Source organism: Cyprinodon variegatus, unplaced genomic scaffold, assembly GCF_000732505.1.
Source record: "Cyprinodon variegatus isolate N-32 unplaced genomic scaffold, C_variegatus-1.0 Scaffold28, whole genome shotgun sequence".
NCBI lineage: Eukaryota > Metazoa > Chordata > Actinopteri > Cyprinodontiformes > Cyprinodontidae > Cyprinodon > Cyprinodon variegatus.
Genome location: NW_015150481.1, coordinates 1,402,155 through 1,419,905, shown reverse-complemented (window position 1 = coordinate 1,419,905; position 17,751 = coordinate 1,402,155). Strand labels below are relative to the sequence as shown.

At 39.4% G+C, this 17,751-nt stretch overlaps 1 protein-coding gene across 8 annotated transcripts in view; it reads right to left on the bottom strand.

Moving 5' to 3' along the window:
• Window positions 1–884: 884 nt before the first annotated feature.
• sox5 (SRY-box 5) overlaps window positions 885–17,751 on the bottom strand; it is a 93,259-nt gene continuing 76,392 nt past the window's right edge. For 4 of the 8 annotated variants that reach the window (XM_015397567.1, XM_015397594.1, XM_015397585.1 and 1 more), the window contains 6 exons: window positions 15,464–15,662; window positions 11,456–11,631; window positions 8,209–8,311; window positions 7,054–7,227; window positions 5,927–6,143; window positions 885–4,648 (listed from right to left, as the gene is read on the bottom strand). In XM_015397567.1, coding sequence (XP_015253053.1) covers window positions 4,351–4,648; window positions 5,927–6,143; window positions 7,054–7,227; window positions 8,209–8,311; window positions 11,456–11,631; window positions 15,464–15,662 — 1,167 coding nt within the window. In that variant the 3' untranslated portion in view covers window positions 885–4,350. The remainder of the gene's footprint in view (window positions 4,649–5,926; window positions 6,144–7,053; window positions 7,228–8,208; window positions 8,312–11,455; window positions 11,632–15,463; window positions 15,663–17,751) is intronic. The other 4 variants (XM_015397625.1, XM_015397576.1, XM_015397609.1 and 1 more) reach the window with 4 other exon arrangements.

Sequence of the window (17,751 nt, the reverse complement as noted above, 5' to 3'; positions counted from 1 at the left end):
GCACCAAACCTTTCTAATGCACTGCAAAAACAATCTGAAATTAAGTAAAATTTCTTAAATCAACTGTATTTTCCCTTAATTTGAGCAGGTAAATAAGAGTTTGCCAATGGAATGACTATTTTTACACTTAAAATAAGTTAATTAGATAATATGCACTTGAAATAAGACAATGCAATTGCTTTTTCGTATTTTAAATGTAAATTGTCTTGTTCCTTTGGCAAAGTGTCTCATTTACCTCCTCAATTCACGAAAAAATGCACTTATTTTAAGAAAAACTTACTATAGATTTACATTTTTTGCAGTGTGAACGCCCTTTTTGCACCATTATTTTTTTTAACTGGTTTTCCTTTTCTCCTATAGTGTTTACATGATGATCCCTGCTGCATTTTAAACGCTAATGTTCATTTCACTGTTGGAAGCTGTAAGCAACGTCATTTTGTTTTGCATACACTCTGTGTATACAAAATGACAATAAAGTTTGTCTTGACTCTAAAAATGTCTCCTTCCCCCTCCCCTCTCCCACCCCCCCCTTCTTTTACTCCTTTCTCTTCCCTCATTGTGCTTAATTAGGTTACCGGGTTGCTAACGATCCATGATTCTTCTCTGCGCCTTGCAGCTGGCCCTCTGATTGGAGGTGCACGAAGGTGGACTTAGCATAATTAACATGTTGTTATGGAGATGATTGAATTACTCAGCCCCCTGTGTGATGGCCCGCATTGTTTTACAGGAGAGAAATTCTGAACAACCCAAATTAAATGTCATGTGGAAATATATTTTCATGTGCTTTGAAATGTAGAAAGTACGCATGTATGTAAACCTGTATGAAAAAAAAAATTTTGTTTTTTTTTTTGGGGGGGGGGATAAATGAGTAGGACAAGCACAAGTTTACTCAACACATTGCTGTCTTTATTAGAGCCTTGTCTGGCAGTAATACTGAAAAAAAGTGAACTTAGAACAGATGGTGGTGGCAGCCCACGGATTTTTTTTCCTGTTTTTCTTTATTTCTTTGATATTTTTTCGTCATTTTTTTGTGTGAGAGTGCTGTGACTCTTGCTTTTCTGTGGCATGGATAAACATCAATAAAAGAGACAATAGGGAGAGAGAGAGAGAGAAAAAAAAAGAAATATACAACTTATATTACACTGTGTTATGAACAAAATATAAATCTATAACTCTATGTTATATTTACATAATTATCTTTCTTGATTTTTCAAGTTGAGATGGTAAGATAGTTTTTGTTTGTAATAATTACTTTGTTTTGAGCTCCACTCGTGACTGATTGTCTTAAATAATATCATTTTCATTGTCTTGATATAGGGACAGACCTTGCCAGCAGGGATGATTGATGTCTTTAATGCCCCACATGCTCTCCTGATTCCTCTCTCCAGCATCAATGTGGCGATAAAAAAATAAAAAAAAAGGGTTGACTTTACAGCACAATTAAGACCTAGGCGCTTTTTATGTGGAACATTTATATAGTGATAAAAAAGATTGGGGATCACTAAGTGATGTCACACCTGAAGAGTAGTCATGGCTCCTGTAGCGTCGTGTGGAGCTCAAACAAAGCAAAGGGCTCCTGATGAGAAATGTTAAACATACTGCAGAGCCGCCTCACAACCAAACTCAGTGAAACACTGCTCTTCTATCACCATGACAAAAAAACACTTCTATTACTAAAGAAAAAAAAGCTTTTTATGTATTTAAAACAACAGCATATGATTTGTTTAGTTGCAACAATTTTAAGTTTTAGTATAATCAATATGAATGTCTGATTGGATGCATTAAGATGCATGTTTTTTTTTTTTCAGGGGATTCGTGTTTGAAAATAACATCATTAACTTAAAAAAAAGAAGAACTAGCTAAAGAAGTTTGGAATTTGTGCAGATTTAAGAAAAAATACATACATGTGGGTTTCAGGGATAGTCCTCATATCTTTAATACAGATAAAAAGGGAAGATAGCGGTACATAGTTTTAGGATAAAACTAGTTCTGATGAAAGTCTGGGATCATTTTCCTGGTGAACTAGGATGAAATGAAAAATGGTCACGTTCAAGTTAAGGTTCAAGAGATGGAGTGGGGTAGATCACATATCCACATGAACTTGGAGGGTTTGAAGCCACAATAGATGTCCTAAAACTTTAGAAATACCCACAGAGACTTTCATTTATCTCAAATCAACTGCTTGTTGGTTACAGAAAGATCCCAGACAGAAAAAAAAACAGACTAAGGTTAGATTTGCAGGATGAATTCAACTTTATTTAAATTAAAATATTGGGACCAAACCTTAGTGCCGTCTTTATGGTGGCAAACTAAGTATTTTAAATGCTGTCTCCCAGAGGAACAGGGATTAAACATTCTTATGGTTAAGCTTCAACCAACTAAAGAACATTTAGGAGGTGAGGCACATTTCCACCCTTTTAAATGGAGGAAAAACTTCAATAAATAGGTGTTTTAAAAGCTATTTTTTTTTGTTTAATTCAATCAAATGAAAAAAATGATCCAAATGTGTGATCAAAAGCTGAAAACTGACATGACATTCATGCTGATGAAGAGCATTTTAACGACTGATTGGGGCTGTATGTGCAAGGATCCAAGCAGATGTTGCTTCACTGCGTTTCCATGAGGCGGCTGAGCTAGTAAACAGGGACGGCTCTCTGTGTTCACAGAAATCCTTCAAATCATTTTCAAAGCACAAGAGAATCAAATGAAAAGAGGAAACCTTCACATTGTACATGGTGAAAAATGCAAATAAAATTATAACGATAATAAAAAATATTAATGTTCTTCTTTTTCTCTGACTGCAGAGAGTCTGAGTGCTTCTTAGAAATGGGCATGGACGTTAAAAAGGAGAAGTTTGCGGTCCTAACTCCGTCGCACATCCATCCGAAGGGTTAATACAAATCGAACAGATTAAGGGGGGAGGAGGAAAAAAAAAAGACAAACATAACAAAAACAAAGCAGGGTAAAAGAACAACTTCTGCTTAAATCTAAATACATACCCGCTAAATAGAATAATGTTTCAGCGGCCGTTTCGCACGGCCACAAAAACCTGATAAAGGAGAAAAAAATAAATTATACTGTACATAACTTACTAAACTCAGGAAACGCTGACCATCCTCTTAATTATGGTTAATAATATTATTAGACTAGAGGCAGTTTTAAAGAAAAATAATAATAAAATACAGAAACACTGACTGGCTGACTGCTCTCCGGCTCCACCCACTGGGTTACAGCAGGACGACGTTGATTGGAGGGAGCAGGGAAACACTTAAAAGACGCAACAATAGCTTTTTTGTGTGTGTGTGAGCGAGACGGTGTGTGTGTTACAGCGCATTAACAGCAGCAGAACAAGTTTCTTATTCTTCAAGATTTTGTTTTAGCTCCTTTCATTTGCTCTAAAATAAAAAAAAAATAAAAAAGTGCTGTAAACGACACACACTGACCCACACCTGTCGGATATTTCAGCTTTTTAAAAAATAGATGATATGGAGACGCAGACAGGAGAGATGGAGCGAGAAGAAAACTCGTGGATTGTCTCACAAACACAGTGCTTTCGATTTCGCTCCGGGGGGCGCCCCTGTTCGGGTGCCCATGCCCCCCCTCCCGTCGCCTCATCTCTGAAGGGAAGGGGGGGGGAGAAAGAGAGGCAGGTGGAGGCGCCGACAGCACGCTGCAAGGCTGGAGATTCAGTTAAAAATAAAGGTCTGATGTGTTTTAGGTGCTTTACAACAAAAGGGGAAAAAAGAAGTCTCTTTTTTCTATTATTATCCAAACTTGTAGCACAAAAACAACAAATCACATTCACAAGCCACTTATTGGCACCGTGTACCTGAGTGAGAATATTATAGAACCAAAGAACAAAAAAAGCTGTTTCTTAAAAGTGTCTCTTGATAATAAACAGGTCCGCCATCCTAAAGTGTCTTCTGTTAGCCTTTTGACAGGTCCGCTGTTTAGTGTTTCAGTTTAAAATGTCTCCTTTTCTCCAAATGGGAGCGAAAAGGGTTGATTTTTATAAATGTCTCCTCACTTGTGGCATTACACTCTTGCAGTAGTACTTGAATATTCCTCAGTGAGCTTTAAACTGGCTTCCTCCCAGACTCCAGCATGTGTAACAGTCAGTGTGAGTGACAGGTCCTGTGCTTCCATTAATTGATCCGATGCTGGTATCAGGACTCCAGTGGGAGGAGAGGGGGTTTGGCTCTGGTCAGAGAGTCCATGTTAGCCAGGAGAAGAGAGGGTGGGAGGTGTTTTTATTTTTTAAACTTGAGGTGATTGGCAAAATACAAACTCCTCTTCCTGACTGATGAGTTTAGAATCCTTAAAGATTTACCAGCAGTCACTGGCGCCCCCTTAATGGGTGATGTGGTTCTCGTTATCGCTGGTGTAGTCGGCCTCTTCGTCCTCGTAGTCGAAATCGTCGTACACATCACCGTTGCTGTCGTCTAGCCGCAGTTCTTCCTCCTTGATCCGTGGCTCGTCCCCCTTCAGTCCTTCAGGCATGTGGGGGTTCTGGTGGTTGGCGTTGGGCTCGGGGCTGCTGGACATGCTCGAGTGCTCTGAGGGCATCTGGGGGGAGGGCATCCCTGCCATGGAAAGGGCACCTGGGTAGACCATGCCTGCTGAGGATAAGGGCAGCTGGCCCTGCTGCCTGTATGCAGAAACACAGAGTCCAGTTAGGAGGATTACTACACGTTTCAATATCTACATGCTTAAATACTTCTCTTTACAGTAAAACCTGTCCAATAAAGCGGTATCTAGATTGTTTCAGCACGTGATTCAGTTTGGGGGAGTAAACATAAACGAGCATTATCAGCCCCAGACTGTTATTTTAAGGGTTAATTGCTACCTAAACATTTATAGCAGCATTAAACCCCAGGCCTGTTTAATAATAATAACTCTTCACATTATTATTTCTACCAAGCTTTGACGAGTTACCATCATTAGAGCTCCGATAAGAGACTATTACATCCTTATATTACTTACAAAAGAGAAACATTGAGAGTTTTCCGCATTTACATTAATGGAATAAAACATAAAATGTATTTGCTTTTAAATATTAACAATATATGAATGACTTTAAAGCAAAGTTAGAATATCTAGACTAGCCGTTAGCCGCTAACAATGCTAAATGTAGCATCTGCATTAAGGGATCATTGACCCTTTGTCAGTCTTTTCAATTAAAAGTTGTACGGATGTATTTTGTATTTAAAAGACATTTATATAACCATTTTTTATAATGTCTAGAAACCATAAAAAATGTCTATTTTATGGTTTTAAGAGGTAGATATGTTTCTATAATAAAGAACAATGATTATATTGTTTTGTAATGTTGAAATTTGTCATTATATTCAAAAATTATTTGGACCTATTTGGACAATTTGCTTAGCAGATCTCAGTCGGTTTGTTTCAATTGAAATTTAAAAGGACCTCACCATCTGTTTTAAAGCTTCGATCCACTAAAATTAACATCAGTTAATTACACATTCTCTCCGACTGCATTCAAAATGTTTTTCTTCTACATGTTTTACCTTGAAGCACATTTTGTTCTCGATCTAACTTCCTTTTTTTAACACCTCACTGAAAAATAGCTAAGAAAGCTTGCTCCCTTCTTACACCTTCCTCACTGAAGAGTGTTGGTGGTGGTAACGGTTAGGTATTGTTACGTTCACTGATCTTAAAAGGTCCCACAGGCTGGTTAAGTTTAAAAACCTCTTATTAGTTACCAGCCAATTATTAAAGTGCATCAGTGAGGAAAGGAAAAAAGTAATTTTTGAGAAAAATGCTCATTAAAAACATTCAGTCTCTGCTTTTAGAGCAGAAATAGAATGATGCAAAAAGTTTTATATATATATATATTTTTTTTCTCATTTATTTATTTAAAAGACAAACAAAATCCTCCTCAACCTAAAACTACCCAGTCCCTCACCCTACGCTGAAGTATTGTCTCATCTCCTGCCTGCGGGACCTCATGATGGCCTTGTACTCGCCGATGCGCAGCTTCTTGCCGTCCACCAGGCAGGTGCGTTTGGGCCGAGGTTTATACTTGTAGTCCGGGTATTTCTCCAGATGTTGTTTGCTGAGGCGAGCCTGCTCCTCGTAGTACGGCTGCTTCTCCAGGTTGGTCATGGCTTTCCACCTCGAGCCTGGACACACATGGGAACCAGTGGTTATGAACCGCTTCTCTTGGAAAAAAAAAAAAACCCAACAAAGGGCTTTTCTTTCATAGCTCTAGATCTAATTACTGATTACCACTTCTGACACATTTCTTTGAAAAACAACATGAGCATCTGCGTGCAGATCAGCCACACTGAATGATGCGCTGCGTCGGACGCTCAGCAAACCGTCTAAAGTGAAACACGCGAGGCTGCGCTTAACACACACACACACACACGATGCTGGAAGTGGCACCCGGAAAGAAAACGCAATAGAGAGCAAAAGAGGGTTAATGAGGAGCACCGCTGGGACGACAGGTACTCATCTCAACTAATGAGGACTTCACTTAACCTGCTGTCATCTCTCAGCTCGGTTCCTGCTCACAGATCTGTACCGTCATATGTGTATGTCGGGGAAAATCTTGTGCATGTCTTTCCGCTGTGTGTGCGCTTCATATCTGGTCTGAATTTGCACTCGACTACTGTATGTTTAATGGGTAAAAGCTGTCAGTGCTAGGCTGCTCTCTCCCCCTCTCTCTCTTTTTTTCTCTCTCTCTCTGTGTTCTGCGATCTGTTAGCAATCGAGAGCGCGGAGGCTTATTAAAACCAGATTTCCCTGTGTTATAAAACGCTTAGGAGCTCTTTAAAATGTCAGGGCCGATCCCAGCGGTCTGGGGGAAATGTCAGGCGGCCTCGCGCTGCTTGTTTAATGCATAATGAATTATATCATCATTTGTCGTGGCTGTGCTTCCCCCAGCCTTTCATTAACACCCGCTTACATAAACTCCGCCGTAGTAAGAAATCGGCATTAGTTTGTAATGCGCCTTTTCTGAGACGGACAGGAGGCTTGTATGACAAAGACATGGTGAGGGCCTGGAGTTGTAGAAGTGTGTGGGTTTACCGAGAATCTTGCTGATGTTGGAGTTGTGCATGTCTGGGAACGCCTGGAGGATCTTCCGCCTCTCGTCTTTGGCCCAAACCATGAAGGCGTTCATCGGCCGCTTGATGTGCGGCTCGTTGTTGTTCCGGCCGCGGGTTTCCCGAAATATTCTGGAGTCTGACACGCTGGGGGACCCTGAGGAGGATCAGGAGGGAGAAAGAAACAGATCAAGAAGAGAAAATGCAGTTCTATAAGAAATGCAGATGAGACCAGTGAAAATCTAAAGATTGTGTCTAAAGTTATGACCTTTAATAGCAGTAGCATAAGTGTTGAAATACAGAGACCATTCCTCGTTGCATTCCATAGAGCCTACTAAACCTCTCTGGTTCACCTCACAGGTTCTCTAAAAGTCTGAAAACTAAGATAAACTTTTCTTTTTTCTGGTACTGGCTATTTAAAAGTTTAAACATTCACAATGTCATGCTAACTCATAACATCCCCAAAGCCTCTGACATATAAGCAGTCCCACAGCATGATAGATCTACCTCCATACTTAAAAGAGAGCAAATGCCTTTCCACAAATGTATCCCGAATTTGATACAAAGCCCACACACAGTCCTCAAAGGGGCCAGTACGTCTATCTTAATTTAGAGGTTTCTGTTTGTGATGGCAGGACAAAAAAAAAAGGGGTTTTATTTGGGATCGCCCTCAATTAACATGTTAACATGAAAATTGAACACAATTATTTGCTGCAGTTCTCAAACAGGAAGTGTTTCAGATTTCATCCTCACTGCGTCATGCTACGAGATTAACCTGGATTAACGTCTGATGGGGATTACCCAAGTTGGGGTTGATTAAAACTTGACTGATCAGGGTTTTTTTTTATGTACATTACTAATGTTCTCTCTTTTCTAATTAAAGAATGGCAACAAGATATCAGACCTTTTTGTGCCTCAAGAAAAAAGAAAGGCAGCAATTTCCATGTAAAAAGCTCACAGAAACTGATCAAGAATATTAAGTTTAAAAAAATTTGGATTTTCTCAATTTTAGTTTAACAGATATTTTTAATTAAATTCAATGTTCAATGAAATTTTCTGTTCCATTCAATGCTCAGAGGCATTGTGAATGTGAGCATCCATCCTTGTTTTTTTTTTCTGAGTGTGTGTGAGGTTGTACCGTCAGAGTCTCCACTCATGGTGAAGTCCAGCATGGCGTGGCTAAACTTGTCGTCGGCCTGCTGCTTCAGCTGCTGACTCAAACTCTCCAAGGCAGCTTTCTCCTAAACGGCACAAACAGTTGCAGTCGGTCAGTGGCTGAGTCATATGTTGGAGTTGGAAATACATGAATGAATGAAGGAGACACGAAACCTGCACTTCTGACAAGTGGTTTCCATATGAAAAACATATGTATATGCTTTTAAGGTCTTTAGAAACTCAATGAATGAATGTTAAATCATGAAAAATATACAGAATTCCTATTTCTATTTTAAAAAAATGGCTTCTTGACATGTAAAAATGTTGCAGGCTTGAACACACATCTGTGTCTGAGTGCGCTTCCCTGTGAAAGAATGTGGGTTTTACTCTGATTCAGATATTTAACGTTAAGTGCGTGCACCGTTGGTTAAACGTGGGTGTGTGTGTGTGTGTGTAGCAGCTCCTGGCAGCCACCTGCGAGAGTGGAGAGCGGCGGCTTGCCTCTCTTGCAGATGCCCCCGAGGGTCGATGCATTAGAGGGAGAGAGAGCACGAGAGAGTGCGCCGCGGACGAGAGCGGGGCCACGCCGTGCGGCCCCCTGGGTATTTATTACAACCAATAAAAGGCTGATTTACTGAGCATTTACATGCCTAATGCAAGCAGCCGGCACACACTGCGCTGGAGCTGGGCTGACACGCACACACCGCACGGCACCAGCGCCAACGTTTTACGGTTTAATTACACGATTAGGAGCTCTACCCAAAACACGGCCGTCTTCTAAAACGACGTTCCGGAGAGTGTCCTCCTCCATTTACATGTGACCCTGGCGAGCCGGATGGCTGCATGGAGGGAGGGCAGAATGATAATGAAATGCATTTTGTCTGTTTTTAGTCCAATACAGTTTAATTGTTAGAGATAATTTTCCCTCCAGATTGGAATAAATATAGAGCAAGGGAAGAGAAAGAATAAAAGCTGGTGGCATGCAGCTCTAAATGTTTCCTTTGCAAGCCATTTCAAAAGTATGTTATTTTTAATTTCCTCCGCTTTTATAAATGCATAATAACCTTCAGTGGTTCGGAGCTACTCAGTCATTTTGTATGTAAATCAGAAATATTTTCGGAGTTTTCCCTCATTTTGCACTAATGAATGCCTCATTCAGTCCTCGTTTCAGAAACAGGGAGCACAAAGTGTCCTTCACACGTTCAGATTTTAAGATTAAATATGCGCTCTCAGATGGCTTTATGCAGCATGTGTGTGTGAGGAGGGATGAACGGGGAGACAGAGTGGATGACAGCCTAGTCTGACATTAAGCCCCGGTACAGTACATGGGAAAAGTGGATTGAATGGCTGACACGGGAGCTGAGACACAAAGTAGTGACAAAACTAATCCTCCGGGTGTGTCAGACACAACGCTGTTGTATCCGAGCGCACAGAGCCAAAAGGGGGCAGAGGAAATAAGAGAAATTATATAGACATCTAAAATCTACCACTTTGTTTAATAATATCTTGGAAAAATCTGATAGAATTTTTTTTTTTAAGCATTGGGAATATTTTTTTTTTAACATTTTATAATAAACTTTAGCAGCAAAAAGTATTTTTTTATCTTTATTTAAAGTGAATACTGCAAAAATAAGCCCTTTTTAAAAAAAAGTTAATTTTTCTTAAGTAAATGAGACACTTTGCCAATGGAATAAGACAATTAACATGTAAAAAATAATTGCATTGTCTTATTTCCAGTGCATTTTATTTAATTATCTTATTTTAGCAGTAAAATATTAATTCCATTGATAAATGATCTTATCTACTCAAATTAAGTTTAAAAACACTTAATTTAAGAAATGTTTGCCTATTTTTAGATCGCTTTTGTAGTGATAAATGTAAATAATGGTATTTCCTCTCTGATCAAACTCCGAAGCTGTTTCACATGTCATTTTTATATGACACATGATGCATATAAAGCATTTAGTTTGCATCTGTATTTAAATGGAAAAGCTCAACTTTTAAAAATTGTGAAATATTAAAATTTTCAACGATCCCATTCATCATCCGCTGTACTTAAAATTGTACAGAAGGGACTTTGTTTTTCTCCCTCACTTGTTCATATCAATCCTCCCTGAAAAGTTGGCTAACTAAAAGATAATATTTATAATAATAATGATAATAATAATAAACTTTTTGACTTATTACTAGTTTACCCTGTAAACTTAATAATAAACACTACATCCATCTAATTTCACTAATTTTAGACCGGTGTTATCCAATAATAAGCAGAAAGCGAAGCAAAATTTGCAATAAGTATATGAAAACAATATTGATTTCTTTACATTTTTTTAATGTTTAAGAAAATATAGAATAAAAAAGATCAAATGAGTTTAGATTTAGTAATCAGTTTCTATATTAATTAGCATTTCATACCCTATAAATACATAGATTTAGATATAGGGCGGCAGGAGGAATAATTGTTGCTTTGATCCCAAATAGGTTGAACAAATAATCACAGTTCAGCTGTGCTGCTGAGGAGCCGACGCCGTCGTTTCACATTAGCATCTCCCTGACGCTCCGCTGTGCCACACACACGCACACACACATCGCCCCGCAGTGTGCCTCACAGACGCACTCATTACCTCCAAGATGCCTCTGCTTTTTACCTTATCTGGCCCTCTTTAGCTTCAACACATTTTAGCGAGGCCATTGTGCGCCGATTTACCTCCTACATGGTGCGGCTGGGACGGCATATGGCAAGACAAATTATTGCACGCTGACAATGAGACGCTACAGCCTGTGATGACTTCAGAGGACTCAACTGGATTTATGCGTTTAGGTCACAGAATTTCTGAGGCCAAGATAAAAGATATTTGTTTTTTTTACGGAGCTCTGGATGATTGAGCGCAAATCATATGTCATAAAAAAATCCTACCACAATTACTGTTTTACCTACGGCAGAAAACATCTTTCTGATGTATTTATAAACACTGGATGCATGTATTTCAGGACACTTTTTTCATCTCTAGGAAATACACACTTTAGATTGAGAATTGATCTGACCATATAAATATATTAAGATATGTATGGCAATCCATTATATTAGTAAATAAATTATGTACACTGGAAGCAAGACATTCTGCCACAAGTGAAAAGAATTACAACATTCAATCCCCCGCTGACTGCATGTGAGAGGTAAGGTGTTATTTTAAACACTCGTCGGCGGTAGGAGAGAAAAAGGGCCTCACCTTGTCTGAGCGTCCGTTGTTGAGGCTGAGGTTGCTGACGGAGGCCAGCTTGGCGTCGAGGGCCTGCTGCTCCCCCTTCAGCTGCTCCTTCATCTGCCGGGCCTCGGCGAAGGCCTTGCTTACCGCCTCGTGGTCGTTCAGGTAGGCTGTTGAAGACAGCGAAGACAGCAAGTCTGCTGAGACACAGACATGAAGGTGGGGAGGAGATCTGTTAGTCGTACTGTTTCATTTTTTTTTTTTTTTGCATGAATAATCCAGGATGATGACATTAAGGGATACATTTTTTTTATTAATGGATAAACAAAAGAAAGTGTTCACTTTAGAGGTTTTCATCTAAAACAAATCTTCTGTACCATAAGGTAAAGGCATTAACATGCAGTTGATTAGTGGAGGGATTTTTTTTTTATATCTCCAACTAAAAGAACGACTAACCACTTAGCTGTGGAGTGGGGCGTGAGTCAGTGAGCCTCAAGCGAGCTCATCCACAGCCCCCCCTTTACCTGCTGCCCATCAAAGATAAATCTGTATTACAACTGAAACACATCTATTACTGTTAGATTATTTTCTGCAGCTCGGTTTGGGTGCCGCTATCTCAGCTCACTGTCAGTTGGGGTAGTTCTTAACAAAGAGCCACTGCTGCTTTATGAGTCCTTTATCTGCGCTAATCCACACCGCTAATGCCATCTCGGACCAGATTATCAGCTTCAGATTGGTAATGACAGAGCCGTGAACTCTTTCAGAAGTCAGAACCGGAAAATCTGGATGTGAGCGGAGCCCAAAGAAAAAAAAAAAAAGCAGAAAAAAAAGAGCGTGGTATGAGAGACAGGACAGAGGGGTGAGAACGGAGAGGAGGAGGTGAAGGGGGGGTGACAGAATTGGGTGGCAGTCAATTTTAATCTGCTGTAAAAAGGAGGGGGGTTGATGGAAATTCCTGCACACACATGATTGTGTGATTGCTTAAACTGACAGAGATGACAACCATCCAGACGAGCGAATGTGACCCAGATAAAAGGAGGGAAAGGTTGGAGGGTAAAGTATGTCTATTCATCTTATGCTGTAGTAAAACATCTTCTTTTCTCTGCAGATGCTGCACATCTAGAGTGAAATGGTGACACTGGGGGTGGAGGCAGAGGACTGCAGCTGGATGGATGGATGGACTTTTTCATTTTATTACAATAAAGAAGTCACAGCAGCAGATGACATCAATAATTAGCAAGAAAATATATATTTTTTAATATCCGGTCAAGACTAGAAAAAAAAAAAAAATACCTTAATAGTTTTTTCTAATATTGAAAAGAAAATTATATGGTATAGACAGTATTTATTATCTTTTTAGTTGTAGAGATAAGTTGTTTTTTGTTCAAAATAAACTACTGAATTATGATTTAGTAAAAAACTAAACTCTTATAGATATATTCAAATAACAAAAAACAACAACTCATTTAAAGTTACCTTTTATTATAATTACTTTGCAATAATTTACTGTTGGATGTTATTATGACATAAGTATCAACATGTTGCTTTTCTAAACTAAATTTGAGATTGGATCGGATTGAAAATGATGATTCTACATCCCTAGAGTTAAAATCAAATAGGTATTTAATCTTATTTTAACATATATGATGTCTGGAAAAAAACTAAAGAGGTAGGAATAATATCTGCGTTCTGCAATGAGAAGGGTTTAATCATTTATTATTCTTCCAATGTTGTTGTGATTGCGGTTTAAATATAAATAACCCAAAAAGAGCCTCATAATCTGCATCCAACCCTCCCTTCTTCCACAAACAGAATGCAAATCAAAACGACCACCACTGGACCCCTTTCCAGTTGGTCTGCCCCCGCTGTCCACTATGACTCCTAATGTAATACAGTAGGAGCTTGTGGCCAGGCTAAAACTCAGTGGTAACAGATGGAACAATGAGATCCAGCGTATCAGGGATCTAGCCTGCCCAGCGCAAATACATTCAGCATGGATCACACACAAACTTAAAACACTGTAATCCATTTTTCCCAACAAAAAACATCTGGGACTGAAAATCCACTAATCTGATATTAAATCCGCCGATTTGTTGAAAAACAGTGAGATTAGCCAGAAAGTCAGGGAAAAAAAAAAAGACAAAAAAAAAACTGCCTGCCTATTGCGTATGAGGAGGAGGTTGGAGTGTGTGTGTGTGTGTGTGAGCGTGAGCTTTTGTGTGAGTTTGAGTAAGCACTGAGTGTGTGTGCTGGTATTGTATGGTTAATGCTGGGTGTTTGCGCTGTCCTGGCTCATGTAAGAGGCTTGTCTAATCTCATTGGTGATACCTTCTGTCTGTCATGCACTCCTCTCTTTATTATTCCCCCCCACTTCATTGCTCTGGAAAAAAAAGGAAACACTAATCCTCATCTCTCTCTCCCCAATTCCCTCCTTCTCCTCAGTCCTCTGTCTCTCTCTGTCTGTTTTAGTCACTAATAAACACATAACAATGAAGCCGCCTGCAGGGAAACAGCAGCATGGAGAAAAAAACACAAACACTAATTATAGCCTCTTACATATGTGTAATATTTGAACTATCAGTGTTGCATGAAAAATGGATTAAGAGTAGAAAATAGTGATTCATTTATGTCATATTTTCTTTATGCGTGCATATGGCTGGGGAAGATTACGTTGAGGGCAGCATAGTACGGTGAGATAAACGCCACATTCTGCAGACACTTGTATTTAAAGAGGTTAAAGTTTTAAAGAGAAACATTTTTTTAGATGAAAGTATTTTTCTGCAGTAGAAATGTTGGCTTTTTGTTTAGAAAAAGACGGAGAAATTCACTTGTTACTGGAACTGCTCTATTTCCAAGCCTGTCCAGAGATAAGTGAAAAAAAAAATGTTTATCACATGAAATACACAAAAACTGCAACTATTTAGTGGAAAAACTGCAACCAATTGAAGCAAAAAGCTATAAAAACAAAAAAGTAAAAAAAAAAATAAAACATCAGATAACAGAAAGGTTAATTTGGTGCAAAAGAAAGATGCTCTGTTTTCCCTTTTCAAACTTTCAGTGACTAAGGATCGACATACTTAAAGGTATAGTGAAGGATGTTCTTTTTCTGGGTGGATCACTTAAATAAGTGGTCCTCCTAATTGTCAATCATTCTGGTGACATGTTTACGTAAGGCCGTCCTACGTGCTCGTCCCGTAAGCTATCTTTTTCTGCGGATTCGCACTTTTAGGCGTATATATGTGGTGATCTAAGTCTTCAGACAGTCATTGAAGCCTATTTCTCTCACTGTGGTGCTTTGAAAATGGATGAGGGTCGTAAGAGAAAAAGTTTCTATGAAGTGTATGAGAAGAAAAGAAATGCTTCAGAAGAGGCAGATATAGGCAGAATTCTTTGCGGAGAGCTATCCTCGCAAAGCATTATGGGATTTGCTCTCACGACGGACTGCTGTCGCCATAGGCTGTCACTAATCGACAGCGGCGACTAATAACAAAGATGGCGCTGGCACCGTGAGGTTGAGGAGGAGTTATGTGTCCAACGGGGAGCAAAAAGCAGTGATCGTCTGTCCGAACAGTAAGTTAACTGAGTTCACTATAAAGTTCACTATATAGTCACCACTGTCTATAGTGATTGAGGGATTTAGGGGTTAGGGTGTACGTTTAGGTACAGTAAGCTTGTATGAGCTATAATTGAGCCACTGTATTTCTTTAACTGTTCATTTTGACTAACATGAATAATAATAAAATAATAATAAGAATCAGTTGTAATATCATGTTACCTAAAAAATTTATTTTTAGCATAGTTTATAGGTCTAATCTAAATCTACCCTGAGAAAAGATGTTGAGTGTGTGGCTTGGTTAACTATTTTTAACTAATCCTTACTGCTGTTCTAAGTTTATATACTATCTATTATGTTGTGTTTTTTAATAAATTCCTTTACTTGGAATTAAGTGCAATCTTTGTTGAAGTATTTCATATTTAATTTCATACATCTTCTTTGCTCTGCTACTGTAAAGGTACATAAAATCTGCTTACCTATTGAGCTGACTCTGGTCGGCGGCGCTCCGATGCTGGAGGGCACTGCACTGTGCTTCAGGGAGCCAGCGGGACCCAGCTTGGTGGTGGCGGCAGCAGCAGCGGGAACCTGTGGGGAAGTTGGGGGGGAGTTGGGTGACTTGCTCTCGGATGCCTTAGGCTTGGCCGACAGGTTCAGTGGCTGTGCACCCTCACTGTCCTGCAAAAACCAAAACAGCACAGATTCGCCTGCTGTGTCCAGCGTAGAAATTTGGAGGCGGGAGGTCGAGGGGGATGCCCTCGCGTCTCCCTGATCAAGACCACGTGCTAATTCAACTGAAGCCCATGCACAGCAATCTGAGGAATAGCTGGCGGGATGAGAAGGTGACTGGGTGCATGCCACTGCCCGTCTTTATTTAACACATGATAAGCAAAGAATAACATACAAAAACCTCTGGGTGCAAACCACTGACATTTACATGCAAAACGGCCAACCACTTCTAACAGCACAGCCATTCCCCAAAACAGGGAGAACACAATACATGCACGTGCACAACCCACATGCAGGCTGCAAAAAAGCATGCATTTCAATGCCGCCTCATACAGAAATCATATGGCAAGCAGCAACACATACTCAAGGGAGAGGAACACCTTGATACCATGAACAAATATAGTTAACGCCTCCTGTCTTTCACAAAGAATAACACATCCTTTAAAGGTGTGAGAGTGCAAAGATACGGCTCCGTCTCAATGCATCAAACAGCCAGCAGAGCAGAGGACAGTCTGTCACTTCAAATCACTCCTGGTTCATCAGAAACGCAAACCTCCAAAAGGTCCAAAAAAAACAAAAGTTCATACCACAAACTCTAACGCACACGTGCGACTGCTGCAAGCAATTATTGTGGATTGTGTTGCAGCAGTTTTTATTTATATGTCAAACAGCACACTGACATTGATGCCCTGCAAAAGTTTTCACACCTGTTCAACTTTTCCACATTTTTTACAAAAAAGCAGTATTTCATTTGGGATTTAATGGAAAAGACAAAGTAGCACAAAACTATTTTGATCCAAAAATATAACAAACTGTGGTGTGCATCAGTGATTAGCTTGCTTTGCTTTCTTTAGTAGTCATCTTGATAATAAGTCACTGTGGATGTTATTTCACTGTGGATGTTCGGGGAATAACTTAAAGATTTGATTGAGAACATTATTGAACAATTATGAAGGTGAGGGGAAGTTTAAAGAAGAGTTAGCTTCAAAACACTTTCTGTTTATCTCACAATATAGGACACAGCAGGCCAGGGAATCAAAGCATTTATCAGATAAGCAGCCAAAATTGTTGTGGTAACTCTGGAGGAGCTGCAATTTAAGCGAAAGAATCTCTTAGCAAGATCTTTTTCACAGAACTGGGCTGTCCAAAAGAAAGCCGATGTTAAAAATGAAAGAAGAAGAAAAAAGCTGGTCGATTATTAGTTAAAAGACTGAAAAATTTATACATTTCTTTACGGTTTACAATAATGTGCTCTCTTATAAGACAGATTTTTTTTTTTGTTACAAAATAAAACGTGGAAAATTTGACAGGACATGAAAAGATGCATCCAGGTCTAAATCTCTGCAGCCTTCAGGTGCATCGACATGTGGACCACCACATGGTATCTGGTAAACCGTCATAGCAACATGACCCCTGCTGATGACCTAATCCAATCAGGGGCAACCTAGGAGCGTCACATGACAGGAAGCGGGGAATTAGATCAGAGACAGAGCAGATGTACAAAAACCACTCTGTTTGATTAAAACACCTCAATTAAAAACCCTGATGCAAAAATAGGACAATGATGACGATGGGGGCAGTAAAGGACAAACTGGCATAGTGTACAAATAATGGCTCAGAAATACAGTCAGGGTGTATTTAAAGGGTATCTGTTATTTAACATAATTAGAGATAACTTTCAGAATTGCAGGTGTGGTTCTATTGTAGGCTTTAACCTGATGTGGAAACGACATTATTTGTATTTTCTGGTCATTAGTCTAATTGCAGCTTAGGCAGTATAGAAATAAGGATATAGTAGGATTCAACAAAAAGAGAAAGTATTGTGTGTGTGTTGTATATTCACTCATTAAGGGCGACTTTCCCTGATTCCCTCTCCTTGAGTCACACTAAGCCTTATGAGCCCCTCACAACTCAATTAAGCCCTTCCAATTAAGCCCTTGCAATGTGTGTGTGCACATGTACGCTAGTAGTTGTGAGGCATCCTCATTGTGTGTGTGTGTGTGCGTGCAATGAGTCCTAACCGGATTGTCCTTCATTA